A 17,306-nucleotide genomic window follows, 5' to 3' on the forward strand; every position below is an offset into this window, starting at 1 on the left:
GCTTAACAGTAAATTTCTCATGTGGCAGATCCATTTTAAACTGAGTGCTCAGAAAGTCAATTACGTTATTTTCTTCTGTTGCGGTATTGTTGTCAATTTTAATGGGTGGATTATGTTGTTGAGGTTTTTTAATTTTTTTGGTTACCTTCCAGAGAGAATATTTCGTTGCATCAATTGGCGTTAAGTTTTCTAAATAGTTTTGAATTCCTTGATTTTGTTCCTTATTTATTAGCTCTTTCAGCTCTTTTCTGGTTTTGTTCAATTTTCTTTTGTTTTTTTCTGTTCTGATTTGTTGCCAGGTATTTCGCAGTTTTCTCTTTCCGGCAATTTTTTGTTTAATTATAGATGAAATATAAAGCTATATATAAATATGCTTCTACGGTTGTTATTACCCCTAGTAATAGAAAGAAACAAGTTTCCTTCTAATTTCCTAGAAGTTCCCTTTTTTAGAGAACAACAGACCGCTTTCTTAACTGCAAATCTAAAAGGGAGGTACTGTACTTGATAAACTGCTGCTCTAAAAGCACCATGCTAAAGAAAACAAAAGTAAATGTTCCCCTATGAGTGTTGATCTAACACGGCAGTCTTAGCATCATACAAAAATCTAATTACAGCATGAAATAACCTGCAAACGTAGCTCAATAAAATACAACTGTGATTGCACATTTAATAAATCTACCTGTATAATTTTTACTCTGCATAGAAGAATATGCCCACCAGTGAATATTAATGATTGTCAGCTCCCCCATTATCATCAGCAATCATTTGGAACAAAACATAGCTTAAAAGAAGCACATACTTATACTTGTTAAATTAAAACAATTTGTTCTTAAACTATATAAAAAATATGTGCCGATCAGACTTTAATCCCAGTTATCATTAGATGACTGATGAGTATTGCTGTACGAATCAACGCTTAAGCCTGTTTGGTCACATGGGGTCCAACTATGGGGTACTGCTAGCAAGTCTAATATAGCCATAATTCAATAGTTCCAAAATAAAATGTTGCATGCCATTACCAATTCTCCATGATGTCTCTAATGAAGTGATATCCCTCTGGAACCCATAAGGGGTGTAACTCAATGTGCTTGCTAATCAGGTAAATTTGACGACATGATGCAGTTAAATGCGTAGACTAAAACGTTTAGTGCTGTCCTATCTGATTAATGGACATATATAGACTTTAGAATAAAAGCTATAATAACTACCCAGGAAATCACTTAATGAACACGTTGAACTACTAATAGTAATAATAAAAAACTGCAATAAAAATAAAGTTTAGGTCACAGCTACTGTAACCGAAAACATCGAGAAAGTGTTAATATTTATGAAGATCAAAAGATTCTCGAAAAAGCAAGAATCAAAAGACTTTTTAATTAATGCATTGTTACTAATTACTGTCAAGAAAGTTATAATTCACAATAATTTGAAAATTAGCTATAAATCTATAAGAATCCATTAGTCCTTGCTTAATATCGGTAGTAATAATGTTAATGTATCAACACTGCCGTTTTTTCTGTTAAAAAAAACTTCACTGCAATACAAGATCAAATGGTTTGATTTTTCTGAAGCCGAAATGGTATTAACATGAAAACAATCGGTACCTGAAGGTGTCGATGTAAGTAAGTAAGTAAGTAGATGCTTCTAAGGTACCTCTTAAGAATTTGTTATAAAATACAAATTATTTTATTTATATTACTTTTCGTAGAAGATCCCCATAACTGTATGATATAGGTCCACATCGATTTTAGATTTGGTTATACAACATCAAGCTATTATGTATGAATATGTGTTACCACTTCCGTGAGACGCCGACTTCAAAGTGATTAGTTGATAGTAGTTAAAATAATATTGTAAATAGATAAATAGGTTTAGGTTAGAATATGAAATACGTGTAGTAAATAGGTTGAATAAGGGTTCGTTTATTTTTATTTAGTTACTACAACGATTATTATGAACATATTTTTAAAAAATAAAATAAAATGTTTGTCTTGAGGGCTAAAAATTTAAGTTTTTTTAATTTTTAGTGAGTTCCTTATTTATTTTTTGAAGTCGGTTCATTTTTTGTAAAATTTTATTATTAAAAATATTTTATATTTCTCTTTTTAGTGTTAGATAAATAAATTACGCCATAATTTTATTAAGTATTACAATAGGTCCGCTGCTCAGCCTAGGTGATTTGACTAATGTTCTAGCTAAACTGGAACAACAAAACATTCTTTTCCGTGCCAAGAATCGATCCCGCGACCTTCGACCGGGAGATAAACGCTTTAATAATTACACCATAGAAGCAATTATATGATATATTTCTACAAATATATCATATATCTTATACGTTATAGTTTGTGCTTAAAAAGCAAACTGAATAGCTTTTGCACTGAGCGACTTCCGATTTCCCGTCACATTAGCTCAGCAATTACCTTATACACAAATATCTGATTATTTTAGATAAAAAATATGTGAAAACTTTGTACGAGCCTTTGAAATTTTAGATCATCAGATCGTGACATGGTTTCAATGGGACCACCTCAGAAGTGCACTCTTTCGAATAACAGATAATTTTGAAAATCAGTCCATAATAGACGGAGAAATCAGTGAACATATATTTTAAAAAAATACAGCCGAGCGTAGAACCTCCTCCTTTTTGAAGTCGTTTAAAAAGAAACTGACATTTGTTTTATATAATTTAGAACATATATAAATGCCAAAACAGGATGTTTTACGGCAACACAATTGGTAAATATAGGATATAATAACATAAATGTCATATTGACACAATTCCATTTACAGAAGGCATCTTTTACCTACACCGGAAAAAACATTTACGTCATATTATTCATCTTTGCCATCTTTGCATTCGAAGACATTTGAATGAAAATATGGAAATAGGTGCCATTCTTTGAAACGATGCATCAATTGTTTTTGCGCAACATCGCTTCATGTAAAAATGTTCATAAATTTTGAAATTTGCCGTCTCCAGATTGTTATCGTATTACCACGTGAATATTAATAGATATTGTTTTTTACTACTTGAAATAAAAGTACGATATAACTAAAGAGCTTCTTAATTAATTAATTTAAATAATTCTTATATAATAAAATATAATAAATATAATAAAATACAATAAATATAATAAAATACAATAAATATAATAAAATATAATAAAATATAATAAAATAGTATTATAAACGTTATACTAAAATATATTATTAATCAATGTTATAAGTAAAATTAGAAGAATTATTTTCATATTATAAAATATTAAACCAATTTGGCTGCTGAATAATTTTGGAAAAACTTAAAATTTTAGCATAGTTGCTGTTTTTTTTTTAATATATTATTTCTATAGGTCAAGGTTTCCAAGGAAAAATATTTTTTCTATTTCAAGATTTAAATTCACTTGACTTTAAGATTATAAAATATTACATAACTTCAGTATACAATCAGTAAATAACAAAGTTAGGTGCGAGTACTTTATCATCTATCGAGACAAAAATCGAGACTTTGAAAGAAGTTTTCTTTCTAAAATGGGTTCCAGATTTTCCTGTGGTGGAGGCATACACACTGAGGCTGCCGACTTATTAGCCCAAGATAATGGCAACTACTATGAGTATTAAAAAAAGAAAATATTTGTATGACTCTCCAATAGCTAACTTAGCTACTAAAATAACAAACTAGGCACATACGAGGGCATCGTTTACACAGAAATAAAGTTATATAGAAACAAAATAAGTTAGGATAGACTTTAAAATAAGTTAGAATAAGATTTAGTTTATAAGTTGTAAAATAGATCACTTACTGAAGTGATCTTCTACATGTCAAGATGGTTACATTATATAACTGAAATCATATAATAATACTTATTTCCCACGAGATTGTTGGCGTCCTAGGAGATTAATAAAAAAAATACATAGAAATAATAATAATCTTATAAAAATACCGTCGAAAATCTTCAAAACGCCGTCGAGTAATTAAACATTATCATCTATAGAGCCGCCAACAAAGCAACTCCTAAAAGTAAACAAATCCATCTAAAATGCAAGGCCCAAAAATATCAGGGAAAAAAAAGACTTATCATACCATTCGATGCCCAAGAGACAAAACTTTATATAACAAATGTTTAAAAGAATTGAAGAGCCTCTTAGAAATATTCACAAACAACAACATCCAGAACTACCTGTCAACAATTACACCCACACCAGGCACACACAGACAGTTCCTTTCTTGTACCGTATGTTAACTTGGCAGAAGCACATCTCACCAAGCGTATACAAGTCGAAAGCAGGATTCGTAATATGAATTGTTTAATAGGTCGCCATTCCTATTTGAACAATGACAGTAATATGATGGTATAGAACTCCATCATGAAGCGATTCTATAAAATAGGCATTTAACTATGGGGCACAGTAAGCAACACAAAAATGAAATATTGAAAAGTTTCCAGAACAAGGCCTTAGGAGCATGCTCAATATTCCTCAAAGTATTAGAAACAAGTACCGGGGTATACGAACAGAAAGGCAGGAAATAAAACGATATAGCATAAAGTATCAGAGACTTGCACAAAACACAGCACGTGAGGCTCAAGAGATGTGACATCCCTAGTTTTAGCAAGAAATTCATGTAGAAGGATGGGAGCTACGCCTACAGATTGAACTCTCTCATTAAAAAAATAAACAAGTAGTTTAGAAGATTTTTTTTACTCTTTGTGATTCCACAATCTACCCTAGAGGCAATAAATATTTCTTATGTCTATATTATTTACATGGCATGCAGAAAATCACTTCATTAAGCGATTTTCTGTATAAAATATTATCTTAATTAATTAGTCTTATTCTAAAGCTTATTCTAAAGTTTATATATGTGCAGTAATCAGATCAGGTGGTGTTAAACGATTTAGTCTACGCACTTCACTATCACGTCGCATATTTAGCTGATTAGCGAGTACCTTGAGATGCACTGACACTCTTTCGAAGTACTTCACACAAACACGTTGAATTACACTTGTTATAGGTTCTAGAGGAATATCGTGTTGTATCACTTTATTTAAAATATAGTACGGAGCATCAACAATGGCACGCAACACTTAATTTTGGAACCGATGAATGATGGATATATTAGATTTGCTACCAGTACCCCATAGTTGGATTCCATATAACCAAATAGGCTTGAGTATAGATTCATACAGCAACACCTTGTTATCTAATGATAAATTGGATTTGCGCCCGATGAGCCAATACATTTAATATAATTTCAGTCGAAGTTATTTTCGTTTATGGAGTATGTATTTCTTCCAGGTTAGGCGTCGATCTAAGTGCATACCAAGATATTTAACTTGCTCTGCTTGGGGGAGTTGACGATAATTAATATTCACTGGTGGACATGTTCTTCTACGCAGGATAAACGTTACATGGGTGGATTTTGTTTCATTCATTTTAATGCGCCATGTCTTCAACCATAATTGTATTTGATCCAGGTAGGTTTGTAGGTTTATTGATGCTGTGACCGGATCTTCATGGGATGCCAAGATTGCTGTGTTATCTGCGTATGTTGCCACAGTAGTTATTTTTGTGGTGGGCAGTGCACTACCTTGCGGAACTTCTGAATATGTGGGATTTAATTCGGTATGTTCATCGTTCATTTACAATAAAATGTCTATCAGTGAGATAAGATTTTAGTAACTGATAGTCCGGATGAGGGAGAAGTTTCTTTAGTTTAACCTGCAAGCCCGTATGCCATACTTTGTCAAAAGCCTGAGATATATCTAGAAAAGCAGCCGAGCAATATATTTTAGCATTTAGGTCAGTGTTTATTTTGTTTACAAGTCTGTGCACTTGTTCTATAGTCCTATTCTTATTGCGAAACCCAAACTGATGTTCTGAAATAATTTGTCTTTTTTCTATTATATAGTTTAGCTTCTTGATTTATAGTTTCTCGAAAACTTTCGAGATTATCAATAATAAACTTATAGGCCGGTAGGAGGTCACATCTTCTGATATTTTTCCTGGTTTTAGAATCATTAGTATTTTAGCTACTTTCCAGATGCTAGGGAAGTAATTAATTCGTGGCATAGCATTAAAAATAAGTGTTAATAGTTTCATACCCTTTTTTGATAGTTCTCTTAAGATTTTACCAGTAATTAAGTCATAACCAGGAGCTTTTTTAATATTAATTTCTTTCATTATTGTTTGTTTACCTTTTTGACCGTTTATTTCTCTTGCGGTAAAAAATTGAAATATGTTTGAAATGGCGAATCCAGAAAGCTAGTAATTTTATGTTCGTCATCTTTATGTAGTTGAGACCGGAAAGGTTTAAAAACATTTTTTAAGTGTTTTGAGAAAACGTCGGCCTTCTCTTTATTGCTTCTAGCCCAATTAGTTTAGAAGATGGAGACAATATGTGGCTTATTACACTGAAATAGATTGCTAGGGCGCCGAACAAAAATTGACCTTCTACCGGTCTATGAAACTAGTCATATATAACCTCCTTTATAAAACTATATGTCAAAAAGCTTAAGAGAATAGTAGAAAAAATAAATACTGTTTCAGAGAGTCAAAATGTATTTCCTAATTAGCACAGCATATTCCCAGTGAGTGAACAGGAACGTCACCAAAACTGCTAAACCAAATAACATAAATAAAGCAATAAATTTAGAAAGATATCGCTTCAATGCAATCATCAATATACTTCACTTCGCTTTTAACAAAGTATGATACACTAAGACTATTAACTTAATAAGCTTCTCTCAATAGGACTTTCATTTAATGAAATATTATGTAAAACAAAACTATGAATATACTGCAATCTACAATAAACATTGTGCAGACCAAAATTATCTCCAAATACATCTTAATAAAACACAACTATGACTGAAAACTACTAAAATGATGCATTATAGCCAAGAGAATATAATCTACCCATATCACTTTTACCTTAAGTTTTAAGAAAAGTTTCCATCATTTTCTTTAACCGTTTGTTGTGTTTCTGGCGGCCTGGCGTTACGGTATTAAAAAGATGCATATCGGTATAGCAGTAATACGTTTTTGTACTTCTTCACAATTCGAAACCATGTACCAGACAAGCTATGCTGCATCCATCTGAGGAAGTGGCATTGAGAAGGCGCTATGTCTGATTATTACTGTGGATGTTTGCCCTTTCAGATACAACAGCGTATCCTTTACAACTCTTGCAACGTGTGGACGAGGATTATCATGCAAAAAGATGGTTTTGCGTCTGTTACACGCTTGTTGGCACCGGTAAAGATCTGCAATAACAGTTTAACTGCTCATAATACAATACACTTTGCTGCTCTCACTATACTAAGGTACTGTTACTCTACTGCTATAAACATTCGCTTCGGCGTCGATCCATCAACTTTTCCTAGACTAACCCATGACCTTTTGTACTTGGAGTTGTCACAGTGTATTCACTTTCGTCACAAGTAACAGTATGTTTGCCTAGAAAGTAATAAAGATGATGATATTGAAACGATTCGAAATAGTATTTTCAGTTAGTTCGTGTGGTAGTTTATCGCCAACCTTTTTTTTCATCATATGCTGTAATTGTCCTAAAATTGTTGATTTATCAACAACTAATATGCTTTCTATAAGAGTTTCGGCCGGGTTTTCGGTCATTAAGTCAATGGATCGTTTTGTAACCTTCTTGGTCCTCTAGGCCGATCAGAAGTATAAATATTATAAAGCAGTATCACCAGTATAATAAAGTATAATGAGGCAGTATCACCATAAATTTGTAATAGTGTTTGATGGGTTTCTACTGCAGATTTCTTAAAATCAAACAACAAAAGTAATGATTGTCCTAAATGTAATTTTGAGAACTCTATGATTAGCGTCTGCGTTTATTTAATAATACTAAATAAAAAAAGGTTCTTTTATGTAGAGAGGTATCAAAATTGATGAATATAATAGTTAGTTTAGGCTATTTAACATTATTTAACAGTTTTTTATTTTTTAACAGTTCACGCGAGCACAAATATATTAATCAAATTAAAGTAGTCTAGTTCAAAATGTTCGTGTTTAGTTATTTTCGTATATATCTAGTTATTTTTAAATTTAGTTAAATTTATATTCGTATTTCTTCTGCTTTTAGAAATAATTAGAAATAAATTTGGATGCCAACTACACTTCCATTCTTAATTAATTGGTTCATTTCTTTTTGTAATTTGATAACAGGTCAATTGAAAAGTCCCCGGCCTACCACAGTAAAACACATTTTTTTTGACAAAATTAGTTTATTTTATTCAACATAACTCCCTTCACGAGTGATACACTGATTATAGCCACCCTCCAACTTTTCGATACCATCTTTGTAGTACGATTTGTCTTTTGCTTCAAAATAGGCCTCAGTTTCGACGATCATCACTTCATTCGACGAAAATTTCTTCCCATCGAACAGGAAATAGTCGCTGGGGCCAGATCTAGGGAATACGGTGGATAAGAAAGCTATTTGAAGCCCAATTCATGAATTTTTGCCATCGTTTTCACTGACTTGTGACACGGTGCATTGTCTTGGTGAAGCAGCACTTTCTTTTTCTAAAAATGCGGCCGTTTGTCGGCGATTTCCTCCTTTGAACGGTCCAGTAACTCTATGTAATACTCGCTGTTGATGGTCCTTCCTTTTTCAAGGTAGCCAATGAAAATTATTCCATGGGCATCCCAAAATACAGACGCCATAACCTTGCCAGCCTGTTGAACCAGCTTGCTTGAACAGCTTTGAAGCGGGTTCATCGTGTGCAGTCCACTCGGATGACTGTCGATTGGACTTCGGAGTGAAATAATGGAGCCCTGTTCATCCATTGTCACATATCGACGTAAAAACTCGGATTCATTACAACTGATTAACTTCAGACACTGCTCCAAATCATCAATTCGTCGTTATTTTTGGTCAAAAGTGAGCTCGCGAGGCACCCACTTTACACAGAGCTTTCTCATACCCAAATCTTCGTGAATGATATGATGTATACGTTCAGTTGATATCTTTAGAGTGTCTGCTATTACATTCAATTTCAACATACAGTTATTCAAAAGTATTTTCTAGATTTTTGTAATGTTTTCGTCGGTAACAACCTCTTTTGGGCGTCCACTGCCTTCACCGTCTTCGGTGCTCATTTCACCACGTCTAAACTTAGCATACCAATCCTTGATGGTTGATTTTCCTGGGGCAGTGTCCAGAAACTCGGCATCAAGCCAAGTTTTTGCTTCAACTGTATTTTTCTCTTCAAAAAGTAATATTTTATCAACATGCGAAATTCCTTTTTATCAATTTTTTCACAATAACAAAAGTTGCTTCACTCAAAATGTTATAATTCACAAACTAATAACCCGACAACTGTCAAATTTATACACGCATCTTTTGAGGATTAGGAAAAACTAACTAAAAACATATGGATTTAATTCTAGTAGCGCCATCTATGTGTCAGACCGGGGACTTTTCAATTGACCTATTATACTATTAATATTTCTTATATATACGGACACAACTTTTACCTGTTAAAGTTTACTTAAAAACCAAATATAAACTGAATTATATTCATTTATATTAAACAAAATTTAAAATTTTTATTATCTCATTTGTTAAATTATACAGATAATTATTGTTTTATTATTATTACTACAGCATCTATTAAAAGTTAAAATTAAAGAGACTATAGTATCATTTTAGTTATTATCCCATATCGGCATGCAATATTACTTAATGATAATGCAGAATAACGTTTAATAAACGAAGGCGTTCTAATTATACGCATCCTCAGATGACTCCAACGGATACGCGACCTTGTCTTCACTCCCTTTAACAAAATTTGAAATTCTGTCGTAATCCATGATGCAGAAACGTATTTAAACGTACGAATCCACAATCCCATCGTTGATTAAGCGAAAGATGTTCAGTGCGTAAACGAACAAAAGAAAATTATCCGAAATTTGTTTTTGGTTAAAATTAAATTAAGTAAGTTGTGGTGTTATCGCGATGGTTTTCTTCTCTAACAGTTAATTGTTTTTTAGTATCAAATTGATATCAGTGATGGCTATATTAGGTTCATGCTTCGTCGTTTTAGCTACTGTCTTAACAGTTCTCGTTCACTATAACGAAGCATTGCCGCAGTATCCTCAAAGAAGAATACCAGGACCAGCTGATGAAAACTTTCCACCACAACCGGTAAACTATTTTATCAAATATCACTATATATATATATATATATATATATATATATATATATATATATATATACATATATATATATATATATATATATATATATATATACATATATATATATATATATATATATATATATATATATATATATATATATATATATATATATATATACATATATATATATATATATATATATATATATATATATATACATATATATATATATATATATATATATATATATATATATATATATATATATATATATATATATATTATCAGTCTTAAGTCTACAAGCTAACTTTAGAAATTACTGACATGATTGGGATGGTCATGATTTCCTAATGAGGTTTAACACTCTTGTATATCATAAACATAAATCGAGCTACCAAATCAGCACATATAGGTTTTAAAATACATTATAAATATATTTTATTATTCATCATAATCTCCCTAAAGTATAGTGAAACGAATACTCTGAAGACTGTCGAAATAATGGTATATGGCTACTTCTAACAAAAGAAATTAACAAAAGAAAAAAAACAGAATTCAGAAGAAGCTACCTCTAGCTAATACAGAGGGCATCGTAATACTCAAACTTTAGTTTACTATTTTCCCAGTGGCATCTTTACAAACCAAATCATTTTTTGCGAATGTTTACATCCACTTGTAATAATTTGAATTTCATGTTTTCAATGTTTGACACCTTCTGATTATGATTTATTCGAATCGATTCAAAATAAAAGAATATAGAAATACGAAATTGGCTTATATAATGGATGTATATTTTATAATTAGATGCAAAAAGAAATGGAGCATTTTTAATATGAAAACAAAAACTTATTTTCTTAAGTCATTTTTTTCATTATATAATTATTACATTGTCACTAGTTGTTTACGACTAACCTAGAATTTGTCTTTATGATAACTTAAATCAGGTATACAACTAGCAGGGCCCATCGGCCCTATCTCAGTTTCTGATGAAATAATGTTTATACATGTCACTGCTGTATTTTTTATTATATGCAGCTCACTACACAACACTACACAAGATCAGATGATTTGATTCTTTTGAGTCTGTGTCCTGTTCTGGTGGTATCCAAAAGCTGCAATAATTCAATATTCTCGTAAGAATGGATTCTTTCCTAATGCCCCCTTGCAATTCTCTTGATTTCTTGACTGACTGTGGGTATTTGAAGGTCTCGATTTAGGTAATCAGTCCTATAGTATGGGTGCGCCTCAGTACCTCTCAGGACTTTATTCTGTAAAATTTGTATTTTATTTATGTTATTCTTTGCAGAACATCCCCATAATTGAACCCCCTATGTCCATATAGGTTTCAGTATTTGCTTATATAATAGCCATTTATTATGCACTGATAATTGTAATTTTCTTCCAATTAACCAGTACATTTTCCTATATTTCAATTCTAGTTCTTATATTTTCTACTTTATATGTTCCTTCCAGCGAAGTTTTGCATCGAGATTCATTCCAAGATATTTAGCGTTGTTGCTATATGGAATTATAGTGTTATTTAATGTTATTGGTGCTTGTACGGTCTGTTTATAGGTGAACTGCACATGTACAGATTTACTTTCATTAATTCTTATTTTCCAAGCTTGTGTCCATTTATTTATATTATCACTTGCCTGTTGTAATTTTCGTAAGGCTTCTTCACTTTTGTCAGCTATAATCGCAGTATCATCAGCAAATGTAGCCATCGTAATATACTCCATTTGGAGTACACTTTCTTGTGGTACACCTGCTTTAGCTTCTTTTATTGTAGAGTAAGCTTCTTCTTGTTTAACTCTCAACATTCTGGTTGTAATTTTCGATTTTAATAGTTCGGTGTGTTGTTTTGGTAACATTTTCTGTAGTTTATGAACAAGGCCTTCATGCCAAACCTTATCGAAGGCTTGTGCTACATCTAAGAATACAGCTGAGCATACATTTTTACTTTCGTAGGCTTTTTCAATAACATCTATTATTCTGTTGACCTGGTCAATTGTTGAATGCTAGTTAGACTGGTGTGTTGGTATTATGTTTTTTCTCTCTAGTTAAAATATAATCAAACATTTTATATAACAAAAAAAATACGTAAGAGTATTAAATCGTTGAAATCAATGAGTCAAGTCATACTCAAATTTTTAAGAAGGAATTTAGCCTCGGTTTTGACGCTTTCTTACTTACATCTTTTATAATTTTTTTCGAATAAATAGAAATCTCATGCAAAATAAATCGAATACGATGACATATTTTAGGTATAATAAATCAAACTTGAACCTCTTTGAATCTTAACTATTCAGTTCCAGTTATGATGACATTTTTGAGATAATTAATTCCATTTTCATTAATTTGTCTATTTTATGAATTCATCTTTAATTTTTAATGTGTTGTGTCAAGATTATTATTACCATTTGCGTCGTGGTAATACGTATCTATTAAAGCAGATACATGAGATGGATAAAGCAACATGAACAGCCTCCATATACACAATATATATTTATTTATAAGATATTGAGCCACCATTTACTTTTAAAACAACTGCAATTCTTCACGGGATAGTGTCTGCATTGTTTTCTACGGATAGTTGTACCAATTATCAATTACTTCATTGTCGCTGGAAATAAGTATTTACTCCTCACTTTCTGCTCTAAAACTCTTGATGTATTCTTGGTTGGTAATATTCTAATTTTCCTTAAGCCAAGACATGATCTTGTGTGTGTGTTTAGGCACATTATTATCATGAAATATGGCAATGTTTGGCAGCAATATTCTAGTAAGAGTAAGAATTTTAACACTGAAGATGTCGAGATAATATTTCGCAGTAATCCAGCCAATGATGTGACCAGAGGACCAGCTGAATAGTATGATATTATCGACCAAATCATAACGCAATCTCTACCATGCTTGACAGTAGGAAGCAGGCAGTCGGAATCGTAAGCATCTTTCAAGTGTTCAGGTTTTATGCCGCTTCTTTCGCAGCTTGGTATTGGCTTCCATTATAAAGGGTTTCGCAATCGTAGCCTTTACATAAATATTAACTTTGTAAGGCTCCCACCGAACTGTCTTTGTTGCCGTATAAACGACTAATCGAACCAGCATCTTGTACAGGAGAGATTTTATAGAGAGAGGAACCCCGGTTGATAAGCGGGAACAGAAAATTAACAATAGCTTGACCTTTATGCAGGGACTTTTCAATGTGGGAATTATCACCTAAATTTGCGATCGATGACAAGACCGAGATAGGCGGCTTCTTCTGACCATGGGATTTCGGCGTTCTCGATTTTAACTTCTTGTGGAAGAAGATGGCCTGGATTTTTTGTAGGTTGACCTGTAACCTCCAGAAATGTAACCACTGGACCGTCTCATCGAGTTGTTTTTGGAGTCTACGTTGGATGTGTGGTGCTACTCTTGAAGAAGCAAAGTAAGCAGTGTCGTCTGAGTAAAAAGCTGCCTCAACTTGTAGTCTCCTAGGGATATCTGAGAAAAAAATATTAAATAGAGCGGGTGCCAGGGGGGACCTTGTGGAACTCCTGCGTCGATGGTTTTCCGGCTAAAGAGAATATCTTTAATCTTCACCTGGAACGATCGTCCTGACAGAAATGATTTGATAAGAGCTGTTAGGTCATCAGGTAGACCTATTCGAATGCATTTCGCCACTAAGCCTTCGTGCCAAACCTTGCCAAACAAAGGCTTTGGTTAGGTCCAAGAAGACCGCTCCAAGTCTTTCACGTCGGTTAAAAGCACAGTTGATTTTTGCAGCCAGCTGATGGGCTTGATGAACGGCTGAGTGTTTGGCGCGGAACCCGAATTGCTCATCTGGAATGATATTGTTTATCTTCGTAAAATCATTAAGAGCATAAAGAATTCAGCGAAGAATTCTCATTCAGCAAGTTTGGAAATGGAACTTAGTAGGCTGATAGGTTTGTAGTCAGGTGATGACTTAGCTCCTTTTTTGGGGATAACTGCAATGAATGCATGTTTCCATGTGGATGGGAAGTGTTGCAGCCTCAGAATCATATATCACGTGGTAAGCTTATTGCCATTTTAGATGTATCTTAATTGAGTTCATAACTTCATTTTTAACACAATCTTGAAAATAAAATCATAAAATTTTCTTCAAACATCGCATTTAGAATACATTGAGTTTTCAGAAATTAGACTGAAGTAATATCCAAATTTCGGACCTGTACAAAAAGATTTGCCAAAATAAGCTTTCGCAAGATCCTGATCAGTATTACTGATACGTAACAACACCAATTACGCACCAGTAATACCTCGAACCGAATGATATTGAAATTTATTAAACATATCAATCAAGTAACATTTATTCATTAAATTCTTCATATTAGATGACAATAATGCATTTATTACTTTTTAATATAAAATTATTTATTTAAATGAAAGTTTCTGAAAAAAAAAATTAAGTCTTGAAATCTTTCGGGCATGATAATTTGAAGCTCTTCTTTTGATCCAATTGATCGATTTTTTTACTATCTTAACTCAACAAGCAATATATCATTGATTGAAACAAATAGTAATTGAATAGAACAACAGCTGGAAGATGAGTGTTTCCGAATATTTCTGCTGGCTTGTCGAAATAAGTAGAGAAAAAAATAGTTTTGTCCTATTTTTCAGATTATTCCATCTATTTTTCTTTAATTCATACTTCAAGCACATCAATTATACCCATTACCGATCCCCAATTATAATTTAATTTGGTTTTGGAAATGCATAGTAGATCACCCTGATGTTAAGGATTCTCAGGATCTAATCTATGATTTTCTTTGCTTGATATTGTTATAGTAAATCAGTTTTTCATAACATATGCAATGAAGCAACAAGTCGTTAATGGAAAAACGCCACTTTGTCTCCGGATTTTTCTTCATAGGAAGGCCAATGTCCTTCTATATCAATACCAAATCAATATCAATTAACTCTCAATAATTTAGACAACTCTTGAAGTATTTACTTGTTCAAGCACTCACTGGTTCGTTATTATTAAATTCTGTTAATTCTAAATTAGTTAATTGAGAGTTTGGTGGCTGCAGTGGTTAAGGCGAAGTGATTGCCCACAAGCAAGAATGTAAAATACGATAAAAAAAGCACTTGGCTGGGTAAGACTGGATATCTTCTAGGAAGGTCTCTAAATTAGGCACTCATCAGTGGTAGACTTAATGCCAAGTACCGTAGTTTCAAACCCGCATAGAACAGTTAGTTCAATTCAGATATACAACATAATGTAGTGTGACATACACCATCTTTCGTAAAACCATACGTATAGTATAATTCAATACAATTATATTAGTAATAATAAGGGCGAAGCAGTATCTGTATCTATTGTTATGTTTTTGCTTCAAGATCACTATCATTTTATTTTTTTGTGATTTTTGCTTGCAGTACGAATATGAATATAAAGTGGACAATTCTCCATCAACCACATTTTTCGGACAATCTGAATCGGGAGACGCCCAAGGACGCGTAATTGGAAGCTACTACGTCCTTCTGGCAGACGGAAGATTGATGAACGTCGAATACACCGTTGACGGAGAATCAGGTTTTGTTCCTAAAATAACATTCAGTCCTCAAAGCGTACCACCAACTGCCCCACCACGTTTAGGATAATGTACGTTGTCAATTAACAGTCGAATATTTTTATGTTATGTTGTGCCTCGTAAATTAAAATAATAACAGCAACTGTATTGTTATTTTATTTGCCCTTTATGACATTATTTATCGGTGTACATTGCGTTCTTTCTGTATGACTTTAGTTAAATTTAAAATTTAAGGATATAAATGTTACGAATCACTTATGATTCGGGACAGGACGGAATTAATAACATCATTTATGGCTTTGGAACAAAAGAGAAACTTTATTTAGAACCCTGGTATTTTATATAGATTCGATACAAATTACAGCGCCCTCTACAAACTCTTCTTCTTCTTTTCTACACTGGCTCTTGTATCGATATAAAGCAAATATTTAACACCACATCTCAATTTAAATGTATCTAACAACTTAACCTAATTAAGATTACAAACAAAGAGCTCAAAAATACACTTAAATTGCCAGAACAAAACTGTTAGACTGTACATACAAATTTGTTTGAACTTAGAACTATTCTATTTCTACATGGCGACAATTTAACTTTAGTTAAAGATTTAATCTAATGAGTTCGCTTGTTTATGTGATAAACAAACGTAGCAATTAACTTTCTTCTTTAGACATAATTCTCTCTGAAAACAATCATAGAAATAGTTGCCAAAACAATATTAATTATCTGGTTTGTTCTTGGGTTGCCAAACACACATATATATTACTATATATATTATATTACATATATATATTACTATTTGCCTTCGAATGAATTTATTCCATGCCAGTGGGTTGCCTTTATAAAATGTCTGAAAAAAAACTTTTCCCTGTTTGTTACCATCATAATCAGCTTCCTAACTTGCTCCTTCAAGTCCACTATCGCCTTACATTAATCCATGGTCTTTTGGTATCACTGAGGTATCATACTAATTGGTCACCACCTCAATCTTCATAATGTGTTCCTTCAAGTCCACTATCGCCTTGCATTAATCCATAGTCCTTCGTACCACTGAGGTATCGCAGTGCTCTTTTTGGAACTTTCCATGCGCCTTTTATTGGTCTATCTAAATATTTTCTAATCTATCTATAGCTTCTAGTACAACTTTAATTGTCTCTTCACTGCCATCTATATTAACGTTAACTTCCATTGGTGTATTCAAATTGATTTATTTAGATACGATCTTGTAACTAATGATATTAATATAAAACTGCATTTTAATCTTCCATATGATACATTTTAAATTATTTCTCCACTTATGCTGATGTTAAAATTAATTTCAATTGGTGTTACTATCTTCCATATTTCCAACACGTTCTGTCTTTTCTATTTCCATTAAAAGAAAACTTTCTTCATTTATACATCATCAAGACTTTCCATTAAGTCCACTGAATATTACCGAATAATTACTTACTATCTTTTGTAAATAAACAATAATCATAGTCTGATCTCTCCAACTGTAACTTTTTCGTCATTTCACTGAAACTTATGTGACAACATTTTGATGAATCTTTATATCTTCTTCTATCACA

At 32.3% G+C, this 17,306-nt stretch overlaps 1 protein-coding gene across 1 annotated transcript; it reads left to right on the plus strand.

Annotated features, from left to right (window-relative positions):
- The first annotated feature begins 9,836 nt into the window (after window positions 1-9,836).
- LOC143190190 (pro-resilin) lies at window positions 9,837-15,878 on the plus strand. The gene is made up of 3 exons (XM_076394346.1): window positions 9,837-9,964; window positions 10,021-10,174; window positions 15,581-15,878. The coding sequence occupies exons 2-3, from the start codon at window positions 10,040-10,042 to the stop codon at window positions 15,803-15,805; spliced, it is 360 nt and encodes a 119-aa protein (XP_076250461.1). The 5' UTR covers window positions 9,837-9,964; window positions 10,021-10,039; the 3' UTR covers window positions 15,806-15,878.
- Window positions 15,879-17,306: the final 1,428 nt, after the last annotated feature.

The sequence above is a fragment of the Rhynchophorus ferrugineus genome, unplaced genomic scaffold (assembly GCF_030347505.1).
Source record: "Rhynchophorus ferrugineus isolate W39M unplaced genomic scaffold, kcgeb_rfMv2 rfM1, whole genome shotgun sequence".
NCBI classification, from domain to species: domain Eukaryota; kingdom Metazoa; phylum Arthropoda; class Insecta; order Coleoptera; family Curculionidae; genus Rhynchophorus; species Rhynchophorus ferrugineus.

What these genes read in the sequence shown, in the direction of transcription:
- LOC143190190 (XM_076394346.1), top strand. Translation starts at nt 10,040, where the DNA reads ATGGCTATATTAGGTTCATGCTTCGTCGTTTTAGCTACTGTCTTAACA. An exon ending in AAAACTTTCCACCACAACCG is followed by an intron (nt 10,175 to 15,580) that starts GTAAACTATTTT and finishes TTTTGCTTGCAG; the next exon opens with TACGAATATGAATATAAAGT.